The sequence below is a fragment of the Xenopus laevis genome, chromosome 5L, assembly GCF_017654675.1.
Source record: "Xenopus laevis strain J_2021 chromosome 5L, Xenopus_laevis_v10.1, whole genome shotgun sequence".
Lineage (NCBI taxonomy): Eukaryota > Metazoa > Chordata > Amphibia > Anura > Pipidae > Xenopus > Xenopus laevis.
The window spans coordinates 171377718-171396467 of record NC_054379.1 but is presented as its reverse complement, the minus strand read 5'-3'; the positions used below and the strand labels follow the sequence as shown (position 1 = coordinate 171396467).

At 43.3% G+C, this 18750-nt stretch overlaps 1 protein-coding gene across 1 annotated transcript; it reads left to right on the top strand.

The window, feature by feature from the left end:
* Positions 1 to 3829: 3829 nt before the first annotated feature.
* On the top strand, positions 3830 to 18606 carry LOC108705287 (antigen WC1.1). The gene is made up of 9 exons (XM_018242108.2): positions 3830 to 3959; positions 4044 to 4076; positions 10252 to 10563; positions 14149 to 14220; positions 15745 to 15783; positions 16524 to 16673; positions 17182 to 17235; positions 17736 to 17846; positions 18110 to 18606. The coding sequence occupies exons 1-9, from the start codon at positions 3926 to 3928 to the stop codon at positions 18190 to 18192; spliced, it is 888 nt and encodes a 295-aa protein (XP_018097597.2). The 5' UTR covers positions 3830 to 3925; the 3' UTR covers positions 18193 to 18606.
* Positions 18607 to 18750: the final 144 nt, after the last annotated feature.

Below are 18750 nucleotides of genomic sequence, written 5' to 3'. Positions count from 1 at the left end.
GTCGGTCGAATTTTTAAAGAGACTTTTTTTTGCAAATTCTAATCGAATTTGGACTATTCCCTAGTCGAAGTACACATAAAATAGCTTGAAATTCGATTTTTTTTTTCATTCAAAAATTCACCTTGACCTTTGGTAAATCTGCCCCCTACTGTTCCAGGTGACCAATAATTAAACCTCAATTTTATAGAAGTTACTATTATTACTGCCAATGTGCCTATCCTGTACCTCCCTCCCCTTAAGTGCTGGTCTGGGGCTTTATTAGCACCAAACACTAGTTTCTTTAGGTGACGTCTATTTATACTTATGTACAATCAATTCTAAATATTTATATTATTACAATTTTGTATAGCGAGGAACTTTCTCTTTTTACTATACCCTCCATATAGTTCACATAAACAATACAATGGCATATGGATGGGTCCATTCTGCAATTTAGTTTAATTTAAATTAATTGAAGTGAATTTTTTTCTTTATCTATTTATTTAATACTATGCCTCTATGCACTCGGCAGCCCTTTGTTCAACCATATTTTTTCTATTATCATTTAATGTTGTTTTTGTATTCTCTACACATATAGCATCTATTTTGATTTATTGTTTGATTTATTATAGTTATTTTACTATACTAACAGGCTCTCTATAGAGCTATTAATATTTCTGTACTATGTCTGAACCACTAACACCTGTTGACAGGTTGGAGGCTAATGTACTAGATAGGACTAGGAGACTTGATAATGTTTTTACATGTAGGATAGTTACATTAGGGCATTTTTTAACCAGCTTGATAAGCAGTCATACAAAGAAATGAAGACCTGGTGGGAAATAGCAGCCCTGGAAAAATATTTGGCAAATAGTATGATTCCACGTGGGCTTAAAATTAAAAAATGTCCAAAATTCCCACGTCATGATAAAGACTTTATTATAAAATGGAACACTGTTCTTACAGATTGCTCATCTAAATGAATGACACTCATCCTAGAACATAAAAAAATCATATCAAAGTATTAAGGATGATTTGAAACATCTACAAGAGGATGTTCCTCAGTTTACTTCCCATGATGACTATTCTCACCTGGACGGTAGTCTTAGTAAGAGAATGAAGAAAGTTGAAGCTGAAGAGAAACAAAAGGAGGAACCGGCTCACAGGAACATAAGCAAACAGAGTTAACCCCTTACATGTTTATTGACGTCAAATGATGCACAACGTTTGGGGGGCACACCCCTTCATCAGGTGATGTTGCAGACTGTCTATACAACCCTTAAATAGCCTACTAAGTGAATTTTTTTTCTACATAGTGGGAGTGTGTAGAAAAAAAATACAAAAAATTCACTATGTACAAAAAGTCCAAAATACACCAGTATGTCCAGTATGGTGAAAGAAAATTATTAACTTGCACTTGTTAATTTAACACACATATAGACTGGACTGTTTTTTCGGTGTATTTTGGACTAGTTCTCCGATTAGTTACATTAGGGATAGCCAACATATCAGAGAACCACTACATAAGGGCCTCTCTAGATGTTACTTCTCTTTATACCAGTATCTATCATCAGATTGGTCTATTAGCCATTAAATACCACTTGTAAAAATAAAGCACTTACTCAGTAGAATTACAAACCTTCATATTAGAAGCCACTGACTTCTTGCAGAAACACAACAATTTTTTGTACAACAACAAAACCAGGGTACAAAAATGGGGGCAAAATTTGATGGGTTGGTGAGAGGATCATTCTATCTACAATGTGAACAATCCTTTGAAGCACCACTTGGTCTACTATGGACACTATGTTGAAGATTTGATCATCATATGGAATGGATCAAGTGGTGACTTAGAGAAATTTGTTTGCTATGCCAACGATAATGAAGCTGGTTTAAAATGTACACATTGTCTTGATAAAGAGACCATTAACACACCGCATGTTCAGTTGTGGGCTATACGATGCTTCGCATGTGAACATGTCCAGTTAGGTTGAAAAAAGACACAAGTCCATCAAGTTCTGCCTTTTTACTTTTTTTTAACCTGCCTAACTGCCAGTTGATCCAGAGGAAGGCACACAACCCCATTTGAAGCCTCTCCAATTTGCTTCAGAGGGGGAAAAATTCCTTTCTGACTCCAAAGTGGCAATGGGACCAGTCCCTGGATCAACTTGTACTATGAGCTCTCTCCCATATCCCTGTATTCCCTCACTTGCTAAAAGATTAGTTATAAGAAGGGGTTGGATAATGTTTAGCAAGTGAGGGAATACAGGGATATGGAAGATAGCTCATAGTACAAGTTGATCCAGGGACTGGTCCCATTGCCACTTTGGAGTCAGGAAGGAATTTTTCCCCCTCTGAGGCAAATTGGAGAGGCTTCAGATGGGTTTTTTGCCTTCCTCTGGATCAACTGACAGTTACACAGGTTACACAGGTTATATATAGACTTAAGGTTGAACTTGATGGATTTGTCTTTTGTCAACCAAACTTGCTATGTTACTATGTTAGAACATTACTAGAGACACTTGAGAATATTATTTCTGGCCATTAGTAAATACAAGTTCATCGATAGTTTGTACAAAACAAGGAACATTGTATTCAGGGTTCATTCCGCCGGGTTCTCTCTTGCCCACGTAACAGATCTTGACTTCTTGTCTGAGCAGTTTATTAATGATATAACCTTCTCTCAATGCTACTCAACTACTCAAACTACTCTCAACTACTGAATCCTGCTTGTGGGATCTGCTTCGGTGCTTTTCACTCATTTCTTATGTCCCCTCACTGTCTCTTTACAACACCACTTGTCTGTCCAGATTGTTTGAAACTGTTTTTGGCAGATAGGAGCCAAAGAAGTTGTCTTGCAGCTGTACTTGGGCAGATTTAGGGTTTATTTTTAGTAATGCTAGGTATATAGAGTTTTTCCATGGAATTCTGCTTTCCTGTTGGTTGAATTTTGCTGTAGGGGTTTATACATTGTACTGCTCAGGTGTTTACTTACTTGGACTGAGATGGCTTTGAGGCACTTTGATTGCAGCATGTTTAGTCTGGAAGAGGAAGCAGAGAAGCGCTTTCACTCCCTCCCACCCGTAGTAAAAAAAAAACCTTTGTTGCAGCTTTGGACCAAAGTAAAACATGTATGTTGACTGTTTATTGTGTATTTAAACTCTGATAGGCTCCTGGCAGGTAAGGTGGAAATAAGTGCTCCTTTATGCCCAATTTCTGTGAATTAAGTTGATTCATTGTGAAACTGATCATTATGGAAAAGTGTAATGGTGTATCTAATAGAAGTTGTGGCCTTTCTCCTCCAGTTCTATAAGTGTCATTGTAGTTATTTGCATTGTGGTGTCCATCACACGTCTCATCACACAAGCAGCGTCAGATATTTCAATGGTTTCTATGTCACCAGATGAGGAGGTATCTCTTAAAGTATCTCAACATTAAAATACAGCATGACCCAGACTGAGTCTGAAGGTGACATGGTACTCCGTGCACATTGTTTTCTAGATCATCAGAATTAAGTGTAATATTTAGAAAATGAATTGTGCTTTCATGAAAATCAAAATTAAACTTCATATTCAACTAATTATTTAATATAAGATACAAATTCCTCACGTTGATGTTCAGACACTGGAAGCATGAATTCCATGAAGTCAGGGGAAAAAGAGAACTCCCATTCACCTGATGTGGAAGTGGGGTGAGAACATATAAGTATGTGAGAGAAAGCCTTCATAAGTGAAAATAAATTCAGAATTGAAGGTTGTGTTCTACATAATCCACAATAAATGGAGATACTTTAGAGATTGGTAAGAGGATGTGGTTTCTCTGAGAAGAAACCACTAAGGAAGTTGTAGATGTCGATGGCACCTTCCGTCTCCTTGTTAGTTAGTCAGTGTACCTTGATATAGCTCACCAGGCAATCCTACAGGCTCTGTGATCATTGGACGTTCCCATGGACTCTGACTGGACCCATCTCAGGCTTTGGAGTAAGGGTCCACTGGAGAAACCTTATCAGGGAAGGAGGACGTTTCTTTTTTAGCTGGAATTAATCTCTAACTCTTGTGTTACAGGTCTTTACTGTATGACTGTCTACTTTATTGCAAGTAAGTGCATCATATTACTCATCTGTACTTACCTGCTCAGTCTTACCCCCCTTTAAATCATCACTGGCTATGAACCTGTTGTATTCGCCACCAGAAACCACCCAGTCCCTAATTCTGATGACTGAAATTGTTATGGTGAATTAATATTTTTGGATAGATACATAGCACCATAGAACTACCATATATATATATATATATATTGTGGTGAGGTCATTACCAGAATACCTGGGAAAGTCCAGGACGGAGCTTATTTATGCCCCAGGTTCCTAACAGAGAGGTTCCAGGACTGCTAGTCCAGCCCAGGTGTTTTGAGTTGTACTGATGTATTTCAGGTGGTTAATTAAAGAGGCAGCTCAAGCCAGAGTGGAGAGTTCCTGGCTGGGGAAAAGACACAGGAAAGCTGCCTGTGTGAGTGAAATCACCAAAAGGTTTGGGATTTTATATATCCATGTATGTTCTTTGTTTTGGGGAGACAGGCAGTAGGCCTTCTCCTGGTTAGTTAGGAAACTGACTTGTATTAGTTAGAAGCCCATTAAGTGGCAAGGATTTTATTTTTAATTATTTGTTTTGTTTATTTTGCTGCAAGAGACAATAAACTGCCAAAAAGAGACTTTACTCTTATGAGTTGTGCTTGTGCCGTGGGCTGTGATACCCACAGAAAACTGATCCCAGCTACCCAAACCATTACAATATATATACATATATATATATATATATATATATATATATATATATATATATATATATATATATATATTTATATAATGCATCGAAAAGCCGGCATTTACGATAAAAAAATTTCAATTGCCTGTGTGCAGTATCTTCTATTATAAATCTTGGAGGAGACTCTCAGGACCTGAGAGTGTGTATATATATATATATTTATACAGAAATCCTGCTGGCCTGGGTGCAGTTTAGGATAATGATCAGATCCACAACAGAGAAAGAATCTGCACTCTTGGGGCTTATAGTGAAAACAATAGATTGTTTGGTGGAGACTAAAAGTGGCCATACATGGAGAGATCCGCTCATTTGGCGATGTCGCCAAACAAGCGGATCTCCCTCCGATATGCCCACCTTGAGGTGGGCAATATCGGGCTGATCCGATCGTGGGCCCTAGGGCCCAATGATCGGATCCTAACGATGCCGGTCAGACGGGCGGTCGGATCGCGGGACCGCATCAACAAATAGATGCGGCCGCGATCCGACGGGATTTTTTGTCCTATCTGATTGAGATCTGGCCGACTTTCGGCCAGATCTCGATCAGTGAAGCCCGTCAGGGAGCCCCATACACGGGCCAATAAGCTGTCGACACAGTCTGTCTCCAGCTTTTATCGGCTCGTGTATGGCCACCTTTAGTCCATGGTGGTAGACTGACCAGGAAAAGGAGGAAAAAGGTCACTCTAGTCTTTAATTTCTCCCCAGGGACTGAGATAGGCTCTAGGAAGGGAATTGTTAAACAGATAATCTGTTCTCTGTTTAAAGACCTTAATAGCCAGGTACACCATTCCGCAGATCCAGACATTGGAGCTCACCTTCCACATGTAGGCTGTCCTGTGTAGGCTGTCCTGTGGAAAGGCTATTTAAAGTTAATTAGATTATTGAAGGCCGGGTGCCTGTAAGGTAGAGCAGGTAGAAGACATGGCTGTGTGAGGAACTCCCAGAGGAGCTGGTAAAGCTGCCTGCGTGTGAATGAAGCAGAAGGTGACTGGGACTGGGATTGGTTGAGCTTGTGAGTCTGGCTACAAGAGTGAGGGAAGCCAGAAAGCTGAACTTCTGGGAGTACTGGGATGAGCCAAACTATATTGTTTTGTTGTGCTGGTTGTCCAAAAGGGCCCAGTAAGGGACTTCTTCAAATGTGTGAAGGTAGTGCCCAGGGGCAAGGTTTTTGTTTTATTATTTGTTTGTTTTCTTCAATGGTCACCCCTGTGTTTGTTTAAGAGACTGTTTATGTTTAAAAGTGGGAAAATAAACGGGTGTGTTTTCCTTGAAGAAGCTTGTGTCACTGTCTTACTGCTCCTTTGTCCTATGCTGCCTGCCTTCCATTTACTAATTCCCCCAAAAATTAGGTGTTCAGGCAGCCAGCTTGTCACAATTTATATAGGCCCCATAGACTTCATTGTGTTGGGTCAGAAGGCCCCATAGACCTGATTGTGTTAGGTCAGAAGGCCCCATAGATCTGAAAGTATTTTATCAGAAGGGCCTGTAGACCTGATTGTGTTGGGTCAGAAGGGTCCGTAGACCTGATGTGTTGGGTCAGAAGGCCCCGTAGACCTGATTGTGTTGAGTCAGAAGTGCTTGTAGACCTGATTGTTTTGAGTCAGAAGGGCCCGTAGACCTGATGTGTTGGGTCAGAAGTCCCCATAGATCTTATGTGAAGTCTTTTGAGCACAAACAATCCCTTTCCTCATTTACACATCAGATCAGTATTGGACAGACCCCCCCATCCCCTCAGTAGAACCAAGCAGTGCTGCTCACAAACATTAAATTGATACAATGAAGATTTATGGAAAGGTTCTGCTCATGACACTGACATTATTGGGCCAATGCATGGAAGCTGCTTGATCCAAATCACATGACATGGGATTCTGCTAGAAATAATCTGCTAATATAATGATTTTCTGTATTGCACAACAGAACGACAACAATAACTAGGTTGGGTTTGCCTAATATAGATTCTGTTGGTGGAACCTCCTATATTTATTGTCAAAGACCCCTCGGAGAATGAGCTGTGAATATTACCAAGCATAACGACAGTTATACTGTATATTCTGCATAAAATCTAAATTCAGCATTGGCAGTATTTTATATGTATTTTTCGTATCATTTAGATTGGGGCACAATAAGTCCTAAACCTTAAGATACAGTAAAAGGGCAATTTTCCTTCAGCTGTGTTTATTTACTTACTGATATGCTAGTAGTGAAGCTACAACTCCCTGCACTGTGCAATTGTGGATCAGAACAGCCCCCAGCACAGACATGTGGCCCATACAGGTACCTACAACCAACACAGTGTGTCCCCCGTGTAGGAGAAGCAGGAGATGGAAAGATGGACAACCTCAGCTTCTTTCATTCAGTCAGATGTGGACCCAGGGCTGGGAACACATGGCAGTTGGAGAGCCAACACATCCCAGTCTATAGAGTAGAGAAACTGTCAGTGTGCTTGTGTGTGTGTGTCAGTCAGTGTGTGTTATTTATTAAAATACAAATGTTAAAATCTTTTTTTCACTAAAAAACTCATTTTTATTTATATATTTATTATACCTCGATGCAGCAAAAAGCCTGAAAACAAAAATCAGTCATCTCAGACCTGTTGAGGTCCTGTATACTTTTCATTGGGAGAGGCACCTATCTAAATCAGAAGTTTTTGTGGTCTGTGCTGGGTTTAGCGTGAAAATTAAATCAAGTTTTTTATTAATAAATAAGCTAAAATCGAGCATTGGGAGTTTGGTTGTGGTTTCTTTTAATAAAATATAAGATAAATCAGATTTTAGTAAATAACCACCTTGAAGAGGTCACACACGGGTTACTCATGCATCAGTCACATCTATATTGACCGAGGTACTTTACTCCTATACTTGCTCCTTACTGCACCTTACACCAGCCTCCAGAGCAATTGCTTGTACTAGTGACTATAATGTTCATTCTGTACTAACCCATAGTGAGTTGTTGCCCCCTGTACTAACCCATAGTGAGTTGTTGCCCCTTGTACTAACCCAGAGTGTGTTGTTGCCCCCTGTACTAACCCATAGTGAGTTGTTGCCCCTTGTACTAACCCAGAGTGTGTTGTTGCCCCCTGTACTAACCCATAGTGAGTTGTTGCCCCTTGTACTAACCCAGAGTGTGTTGTTGCCCCCTGTACTAACCCATAGTGAGTTGTTGCCCCTTGTACTAACCCAGAGTGTGTTGTTGCCCCCTGTACTAACCCATAGTGAGTTGTTGCCCCCTGTACTAACCCATAGTGAGTTGTTGCCCCCTGTACTAACCCATAGTGAGTTGTTGCCCCTGTACTAACCCATAGTAAGTTGTTGCCCCTTGTACTAACCCATAGTGAGTTGTTGCCCCTTGTACTAACCCAGAGTGTGTTGTTGCCCCCTGTACTAACCCATAGTGAGTTGTTGCCCCTTGTACTAACCCAGAGTGTGTTGTTGCCCCCTGTACTAACCCAGAGTGAGTTGTTGCCCCCTGTACTAACCCAGAGTGAGTTGTTGCCCCCTGTACTAACCCATAGTGAGTTGTTGCCCCCTGTACTAACCCATAGTGAGTTGTTGCCCCCTGTACTAACCCATAGTGAGTTGTTGCCCCTTGTACTAACCCAGAGTGTGTTGTTGCCCCCTGTACTAACCCAGAGTGAGTTGTTGCCCCCTGTACTAACCCAGAGTGAGTTGTTGCCCCCTGTACTAACCCATAGTGAGTTGTTGCCCCCTGTACTAACCCATAGTGAGTTGTTGCCCCTTGTACTAAACCATAGTGAGTTGTTGCCCCCTGTACTAACCCAGAGTGTGTTGTTGCCCCCTGTACTAACCCATAGTGAGTTGTTGCCCCTTGTACTAACCCAGAGTGTGTTGTTGCCCCCTGTACTAACCCATAGTGAGTTGTTGCCCCTGTACTAACCCATAGTGAGTTGTTGTAGACTGCCAGGTAAGTGCAATGGCCCAGGTGGTTTAAGAGACTTAGGGTAATGCACATCAAATGTGGGGGTTCTAGCTTGGCCCTGGCAGTTTGTACAGGGAAGTTATGACTTTATGAGGCTACATAGCTTTGTGGCTCTGTTCCCCTAAAGCAGGAAACAGGGGGGTTACCAGCTCTCATGCCGGCGCTAACTTTGTCTCATACAGAGAGAAAACCACACGGAGCAGGAAGTGGGGGAACATCTGCAAACTGTCATCTATAAAGTGGGTGCTAACACACATACCACGCTACAGAATGTGTTAGTGCCATTCTCTTGTCTATAGTCACATTCACTTCTGCTTCATTCTAGCTCTCAGATCCTGCTTGTAGCTCCCCTACACTTCCTCAACTACTTACTGCTCCCCCTATTGTATCTCCCCTCTAATAAGTACTTACTGTACCTATCTCCCTCTTACTTACTGCTCCCCCTATTGTATCTCCCCTATACTGAGTACTTACTGTACCTAACTCCCTCTACTTACTGCTCCCCCTATTAGATCTCCCCTCTAATAAGTACTTACTGTACCTATCTCCCTCGTACTTACTGCTCCCCCTATTGTATCTCCCCTATACTTACTAGTACTTACTGGTCATTTATCTAACTTGTTCCTCAGTTATACGGTGCTTTAGTAGCCACTGCTCCACTATTTCTGCTCCTTGATCCAATCCAGTTTGTATGTTACCCATAATGCTCCCTGTTCATTGCTTTGTAATTCTGCCTGAATCTCCTCTGAGTATTAACTCATTCTTCATGTATCACATGAGTAGTGAAATGATCAATTTGGCTTCTCTCATACCACGAGCCCTAGTACTGTGTACCTAGTAACCCTAATGCCCTAGAACACATATAGGGCCACTGAAAGTTTTCTGCACCCCAGTCCTACTTGTGTCCCCCTTATTCTTTGCCTGTATTGTTACTGCTCCATAACTTGTTGGTTTGCACCAGTTTATTGCACTTTGCACCCTGACGTCCCTGTTGTTAGTGCAAGTAACACTGTGCAAAGTTTTGGATGGTCCCCTTCCACAAGACAAGATACAATGTGCACATTAAATAAATACAGTTGATGTAATTAATGGTTCTTTTCTAAGAATTCTGGGGGTTTTATTCACTGGGGGGAGGGATCACACATGGGGTTATGGTACATGTGACAGTGGTGCCCCCTCCAGGGCTAGAGGCTCTTCTGCCCCTACATTTGGGCTTAAAGAACAAAACCTCTCCCCTGGCCAACTATGGGCAGTCTCCTAGGCACTCCTCACTCCTGATGTAGGTTCCTCTCGTCAGCACCAAAAACCCATTTCCTTCTGGGTCCCCCCACTTCTCTCAATGACTCCTTGAAGCTCCAGGCAACTCCCATCCTGTTGATCTTTCAAGATGAAAAGTGAGGGTCTCAGTTATCTTTCCGCTGATGCAAATGGCAGATTGGCCCAGTTTTGTATCCATACAAATGCTACACAGAAAGGCAGCGCTCCATACATACTCATTACTAGTGTATTTGTGTTGCAGGTTCTGGTGGTGCAGGTGAGCTGAACTTCTCTCACTTGCAGTGTGCGGGTTTCTTGCAGTTGTGCACCAATGGCAGCTGCCTGCAGTTCTGTGGGGAGCAGTGGAATGAGGAGAGTAGCCGTGTGGCCTGTGCTCAGCTCAACTGTGGAACTCTTCTGTCTCTTACTAATCTGAGTGACTCCAGAGACAGACAGAGACAGCTTGATACACAGGGGTACCGGTGCCACGGGAATGAGAGCTCTATTGACCAGTGCCCAAGATGGGAGGAGAAGGAGAATTGTACTGGGGACCTGGTGTTCCTCGTCTGTACAGGTAGGTCTTGTGATCAGGTCCATCCCATTTGGTTTAGCATGTGGCAGTGGTTTCTGCAGCTTGGAGTAATAGGCCTTTCATTGAACCAATGAACGTATGGGGTTGGATATTTATTCCAGAAGTTATTCAGAGGCTTAAGCAAAATTATAGGACAAGTAACATCAAAGTCTAACCTTAATTACTCGCTGTTTTGATGCCCAAATCCCCTTCTGATCACTCACAGCCAAGAAAGTGGCAAAATCCAGTGTTTAGATGAGAGATAATTAACCAATGAGTAACGAGCACCTTACACAGAATATATTTGGCCTACTCACTATTAGGTTCCAACAACCGCCTTCATGGGCCCCCTGCAGTGGATTCCTGGGGATCAGGTCTAGTCTCAGATTAAGCAACTAGATCCCTAATATGATGTTTACTCAACCAAAAGATGGCCCTCCTGTTGGTAAAAGATGGTGGTTTTATTGCAATTGCCTGCTAAGCACACATGGCCTGGCTTGGAGGGAGTGGTCCTGTGAACACTTTACATGGTATGGCCCTTCTATTGCCCCCCTTATAGGGGTCCATTTTCAGTTACTTAAATGATAATAATTTAGAGTTTTCACTAGAATCAAATGAGTTTAAGATGATATTTTTATGTGTTAACCTTGAAGGTAATAGGGAAACTGGATGTAATGTGAAGCCAGAAGTCAGTGTGTGAGTCCCTCCATCCAGTGTTTGAAAGAAACCAGGAGAGAACAGATAATAATATTATAACTGAAAATATAAAAGGTTTCCCATTTATGTTCTAGTAAAGGAGTTGTGGATTTGAGTGAAGCAGTTAGAGAACAAGTTCAGATTCCATTCAGGGTCTAGTCGTTTATCTGGGTTATGTTTTTGTGACAATCCAATGATATATAGGAGACTGATGCTTTGCTTTATTCATCATACTTTATTTCAGCCTCTTTTATTAGTCTGGTCACTAAGCCCTTTTAAATGATCAAAATAAATTCAGTTTTCATATGTTTGTATCTAATCTTGATACAATTTTGTATATGAAATATCTGATATGCTCTGTGCTTAGGGGAGCCATCAGGTGGGACATTGAGTCTTTATTGTCTTCTCCTCTTTATGGCCCTAATATGATGGGGTATTCACCCAGGAAACAACCCCACTCACACTAAGGTTCCAAATATATCTTTATATGACCCCGCTGTGATAGATTACTAGGGTGCACCTTTCCTCTTGATCTTTATAAAGTTGTGTATCACACCCAAGGAATTACCCAGCTAAAACTTCAGTTCTAAATACCCAACTAATAATTCAGTTGTAAATACTAATACTTCAGTACAAAATGGCACCACTCTTCCAAAACTCTTCCAAAATGACTTTTACTGGACACCTCAACCCTTACACTTACCATGTGGTTTCTTATGATGGTGGTGGGTCCCCAGCAGGGGCTCTCAGGTGCCTACAGAATTTACAATCATTGTCTCCCACATGTAACAGAACATTTAGAAGGACAGTTTAGAAGGTGCCTGAAAGATGGTGACGCCTGGGGAGGGACAGCTGAGAACTGGAGTCAAGACCCACCCCATAGGACACTGATAGCTATGCTAAATCTAGTGATTGAGGTTCCATGTTAAGGTGTGAAAAGGGGTGTTACAGGTAGAGTGGGGAAGTTGTGGAATTGTCTCCCTGAATCAGCTATACTGGGAGATACATTTGATAGGTACAAGGAGGGGTCGGATACCTTTTTGCAAGGGACAAAATGCAGGCTTATTGAATACAGCTCCTAGTACAAAGTTGATCCAGGGACTGGTCTGATTGTCCTCTGGGAATAAGAATTTTTTTCTCTCCAAGAGAGACAGGCTGTACATGGGGAGATCATTGTCTTCTTCTGGATCAACTGACAGACAGGTTATATATAGACAGAACACATTGGACTTGATGAAATTGTCTTTTTTTCAACCCAATTTACTATGTCACATAATTCTTAACTGAGCCGTCAGTTACATGCACCCTTACACTGTTCACTTATCCCCAAGGTTTGGGGGTGCAGGAGTATACAGGTGACAGTGAGGTCCATGACTGATGTACAATATCAATATATGTGTGAGATACAGATCATTATCCCAAGGTTTGGGGGTGCAGGAGTATAGAGGGACAGTGGGGTTCCTGACTGATGTACAATATCAATATATGTGTGAGATACAGATCATTATCCCAAGGTTTGGGGGTGCAGGAGTATACAGGGGACAGTGAGGTCCATGACTGATGTACAATATCAATATATGTGTGAGATACAGATTATTATCCCAAGGTTTGGGGGTGCAGGAGTATAGAGGGACAGTGGGGTTCCTGACTGATGTACAATATCAATATATGTGTGAGATACAGATCATTATCCCAAGGTTTGGGGGTGCAGGAGTATACAGGGGACAGTGAGGTCCATGACTGATGTACAATATCAATATATGTGTGAGATACAGATTATTATCCCAAGGTTTGGGGGTGCAGGAGTATAGAGGGACAGTGGGGTTCCTGACTGATGTACAATATCAATATATGTGTGAGATACAGATCATTATCCCAAGGTTTGGGGGTGCAGGAGTATACAGGGGACAGTGAGGTCCATGACTGATGTACAATATCAATATATGTGTGAGATACAGATTATTATCCCAAGGTTTGGGGGTGCAGGAGTATAGAGGGACAGTGGGGTTCCTGACTGATGTACAATATCAATATATGTGTGAGATACAGATCATTATCCCAAGGTTTGGGGGTGCAGGAGTATAGAGGGACAGTGTGGTTCCTGACTGATGTACAATATCAATATATGTGTGAGATACAGATCATTATCCCAAGGTTTGGGGGTGCAGGAGTATAGAGGGACAGTGGGGTTCAGGACTGATGTACAATATCAATATATGTATGAAATACAGATCATTATCCCAAGGTTTGGGGGTGCAGGAGTATAGAGGGACAGTGGGGTTCCTGACTGATGTACAATACCAATATATGTGTGAGATACAGATCATTATCCCCAAGGTTTGGGGGTGCAGGAGTATAGAGGGGACAGTGGGGTTCCTGACTCATGTACAATACCAATATATGTGTGAGATACAGATCATTATCCCCAAGGTTTGGGGGTGCAGGAGTATAGAGGGACAGTGGGGTTCCTGACTGATGTACAATATCAATATATGTGTGAGATACAGATCATTATCCCCAAGGTTTGGGGGTGCAGGAGTATAGAGGGACAGTGGGGTTCCTGACTGATGTACAATATCAATATATGTGTGAGATACAGATCATTATCCCAAGGTTTGGGGGTGCAGGAGTATAGAGGGACAGTGGGGTTCCTGACTGATGTACAATATTAATATATGTATTTGGGGGGGATATTAGTTGTTACTGAGCAGATATTTGGGGTGAAATAAATGATGTAGAAGGAAGTGCAGAATATTCTGTAAACAAGGTGACATAGGGCAAGGTTGGGGGTATTTGATATCTATGAGTCGGGGCAATTATGGGGGTACATAGCATCCATTTAAGTGGGGGGGAAGGAAATTGTTAATTTGATTTCTATCTTCTCCGTTGCAGGACTGGGAGAGGCACAATCAGCGGAGAACACGAGAGCAGAAATAAAAGGTGACAAGGAAGAAACTGATACAGGTAACAAGTTAGGCCTCGCCCTTTCTCATATAAAACACACAGACTGTACTAGATCCTTACGGGGCTCCAATTAAGGGTCTTTTGGAAGATATTGTTCATTTTTAGCCCAAAGTGAAACCAGATCATAAATTATTCATTATTGCCTACAATATAAAGGGGCCTTAATATCTTATAAATCTCCTTTAATAACAGTGTTGTCCCTCCATTCTCCTATTCACTAGACTGACCCCCCCCCCGCCCCAGAGTTAGGGGAGACTGGGAGTTATGGGAGAGACTGGAGGTTATGGGTGACTGGGAGTTACGGGAGACTGGGCGTTACGGGAGACTGGGAGTTACGGGAGACTGGGAGTTACGGGTGACTAGGAGTTACGGGAGACTGGGAGTTACGGGTGACTGGCAGTTACGGGTGACTGGGAGTTACGGGTGACTGGGAGTTACGGGTGACTGGGAGTTACGGGTGACTGGGAGTTACGGGTGACTGGGAGTTACGGGTGACTGGGAGTTACGGGAGACTGGGAGTTACGGGTGACTGGGAGTTACGGGAGACTGGGAGTTACGGGTGACTGGGAGTTACGGGTGACTGGGAGTTACGGGAGACTGGGAGTTACGGGTGACTGGGAGTTACGGGAGACTGGGAGTTACGGGAGACTGGGAGTTACGGGAGACTGGGAGTTACGGGAAACTGGGAGTTACGGGAGACTGGGAGTTACGGGAGACTGGGAGTTATGAGAGAGACTGGGAGTTACGGGAGACTGGGAGTTACGGGTGACTGGGAGTTACGGGAGACTGGGAGTTACGGGTGACTGAGTTACGGGTGACTGGGAGTTACGGGAGACTGGGAGTTACGGGAGACTGGGAGTTACGGGTGACTGGGAGTTACGGGAGACTGGGAGTTATGGGTGACTGGGAGTTATGGGAGACTGGGAGTTATGGGTGACTGGGAGTTACGGGAGACTGGGAGTTATGGCAGATATGTTTGGGGAACACGTCTCACAGATTAGGAATAAACCCTCAGGGTAACAATAGAAATACAGAGAGAGTCAATATATATGTGTGTGTAACTCCGACTTCCAACACTTCAGTTCAGTTGGTTTCAGATTATTATTTTTAAACTTTAAACATAGATTTTGGAAAAATGTTTTATGTTCCTTCCTCTGGTGTGTGAGTGTGAGTGTGAGTGGAGCAGTTCAGTGATCCAGGGGCAGGTTCCAATTGGCTGATCCATTAGTTGATCCATTTCTCAGTAGGATCTATGGGGAATATAAGTGTAACTATTGTATCAAGTCTAACAGTTGCCTTTAATGTCACTCAGGGATTCTGCTCAGCAGGGACAAACACATGGATCAACTCATGGATCAGTTACAGGGTCGCTGACCCCTCTCCCACAGCTGTTCCACAAACACATAAGAAAGAACGTCACAAATAGAAAGTAATTGGGAAAAGTCTTTATTTCTGGGGATGTGAACCCAACTGAACTGAGCTGCCTATTGATTTCTAATGAATATTTCTCTAATATTTCTCTAGACTTGTCTTCAGCTTCACCAACATGTCCCACTGGTACCAGTAAGTCTGATCTTGTGATGTAACCCAGACTAGAGGATCTGATCCCCTTACAGACTCCTTCCCACCAAGTGGGGGGCCCCTGGGCCAGACAGACCCCAGCACTGCTCACTGACCCCCCAGGCACAGGACATATAGAGAACTCCCAATCTCCTGAGTATCCCCCGGCTAATGAGGGGAGTAAGTGGGAAGTCTGGGGGGGCAGAGAGACATGTTCCTGGTTTAAATGGAATGTCAATGAGAGTCTGGGAGGAGGGGACCGGGGAATGCTAAAATGCTATTGGAAGGTTTAATTCTAATGCTGAAATGCTATTGGCAGGTTTAATTGTAATGCTGAAATGCTATTGGAAGATTTTATTCCAAGTTGAGGGCACACTGGGAGAAGAAGGAGGGGGGTAGGGGTACAAAGTGGGGGTTGAACAGAGGCAAGGACCCCAACATCTCAATAGGGAATGACATCTTTTCTAGTTGTCTTTTACTGTAATTAATACTGTAATACTGGGGGGCTGTCACCTCCCTTCCTCAGGTGCAGACGTTCTATTACATGGGGGTTCTGTACAGTGGGAGACTTGTAGCACCTACAACTACTGCAGCAGAATTACAGGTCTGTGAGGGTGGGGGGAATAGCAGACATTGGGGGGCAAGAAACAGCAGAAAGTATTACTTGATCCCCAAAATCTTTCTAAGGGGGAACAGGATTGTTGTACTGCCAGTAGCTCACAGTCCATATTTGTGTTTTGCAGCAGGTGTCAGGGAGTTGCCGTGCAATTCGGAGCCTTGTTCTAGGGGGGCGCTCCCCGTCCTTGTACTGAGCCTCCTTCTTGGCCTCTCCCTCTTCTTGTTACTGACACTGCTCTGTGGCCCCCCAATTCTGCACAAGATAAGAAGAAGGGGTGAGTTCTCTGCTCTGTGTTGGGAACGATAAACCTTTAGTAATATCTTTATATTTATACTTCATATCATTGAGTGTGAGTGCAAGTGTGAGTGAAGGAAAGCAGTTTTGTGACACCAAGCTTCTGATTGGCTGGATGACAAATACAAACAGTTCCCCAGGACATTGCCCCGCCCCCTACACCTCTGTTCTCCTCTTGCGGGTCATGGGCGGGTTTTGGTTGAGCTCTTCTGCCTGCTCTCCCCGCCCACAACCTTAGGCTTCCTGTTTTATTGGCTTGCGCCTTCCCCGCCCCCTTGTGGTGTCATTGGCGGGGGTGGCGAGTTTTTCATCACCACTCTAAAGTCGTGCCGTTAAGGGGTTAAAATGTACTTTGAGTCTTTGTTGCCCCCGTGGAACATAAATGTGAGTGTCGGACTGGATTATCCCTGGACATTCCCATATAACGTGGAACACACTGTCTGTATCAGGAGAGTCACATTGTCCTTTTCTCCGTTATTTTCTCCCAGTTTCCAAGAAGAAGGAGAGTCAGTGGATCGGACCTGCAGGCGCCCGGCACAATGGTAACTGTCCAATAACAGCACAGGATTATTTCTCACTTGTAATATACAGCAACCAATCAGCAGGTATCTGTTACTGGCACAGTAACCCATAGCAACCAATCAAACTAACTAGTTCTACATCTGCCTCGTGTTTCCTACAAACTGCCACAACAGTAACAATCCTATAAACCAGTCATGTCCAACTTTTGTTTACCAGGGGCCAGAATTTCTCTGGGGTACATGGTGGAGGGCCGATAATGGAAGCCAGTACTAGCCATTCCTTGATTTTAAACCACACCCACTTTAAACCACACCCATGTTACAATAAGAAACTGCTGACGGGAGCACAAGCACACTGAGCATGTGCAGTGCCTGAGAAACTGGCAGCTAATGGGGCATCTGCCATGCTAGAAATGTGCACTGCAAGGGGGCGCTGTACATTAGGTCCAGTCTATTTATTTGTTGTGATTTGTTTTCCCTTCAACCAGAATAATTTATGTCTAACTAAAACTGTTTCTCAGCTTCTCTCCATCAGACTCGCGCCCCAGACTTTACTCAGTCCCCAGAACATCAGACACAACCAAATGACTACTCTGAGACGCCGCACACCAACCTCCACTCTGCCTACCCAGGTACAGACAGACGTAATTACACTATGGGGCTCAGTATGCCCCTCCCACTGCAGGGTAACAAAACAGGGAGCTATGGGATATAAAATATCTGCCCCTCCCACTGCAGGGTAACAAAACAGGGAGCTATGGGATATAAAATATCTGCCCCTCCCACTGCAGGGATCTATGGGATATAAAATATCTGCCCCTCCCTGTTTAGGGTGACCGTGCCATGGACAGTTGAAGTGGTGGAAGTGACTTTTATTTGTTGTGTTTCCCCCAAGCCCTGGAGAGGTTACTAAGGGTCTCGGTCCCAGACGATTTGTCGGAGAGTGAATACGACTTCCGCTCGCTGTGCCCCCTCTAGATCAACTGCTTCCACTTTGCACAGACATGGCTCCACCTCCAGCACCGCCCCCACATGGATTGAACTGATTCCCCCAAATGTGTCTGATATGTCATGTGACCAAATGAGCTGCAGGAGCCCCTCTTGTGTATTTCACCCCTTTAACCATAGTATGAAGTCGGAATTCAAGTCCATGGACATGAGCCGATACTCCAGGTGGCTACAAAACGACTCATCGGCATAGTATATGGAGTAGAGTATAGAGTAGGACATATAGTAGAGTATGGAGTAGAGCATGGTGTAGGGCATATAGTAGAGTATGGAGAAGGGCATGGAGTAGACCAGTGATCCCCAACCAGTAGCTCATGAGTAACATGTTTCTCTCCAACCCCTTGGATGTTGCTCCCAGTGGCCTCAAAGCAGGAGATTATTTTTGAATTCCAGGCTTGGAGGCAAGTTTTAGTTGTATAAAAACCAGATGTACTGCCAAACAGAGCCTCAATGTAGGTTGACAATCCACATAGGGGCTACTAAATGGCCAATCACAGCCCTTATTTGGCTCCCCAAGAACATTTTTTA

What these genes read in the sequence shown, in the direction of transcription:
- LOC108705287 (XM_018242108.2), top strand. Translation starts at nt 3,926, where the DNA reads ATGGACTCTGACTGGACCCATCTCAGGCTTTGGA. An exon ending in GACTGTCTACTTTATTGCAA is followed by an intron (nt 4,077 to 10,251) that starts GTAAGTGCATCA and finishes TTTGTGTTGCAG; the next exon opens with GTTCTGGTGGTGCAGGTGAG. An exon ending in GCACAAGATAAGAAGAAGGG is followed by an intron (nt 16,674 to 17,181) that starts GTGAGTTCTCTG and finishes ATTTTCTCCCAG; the next exon opens with TTTCCAAGAAGAAGGAGAGT.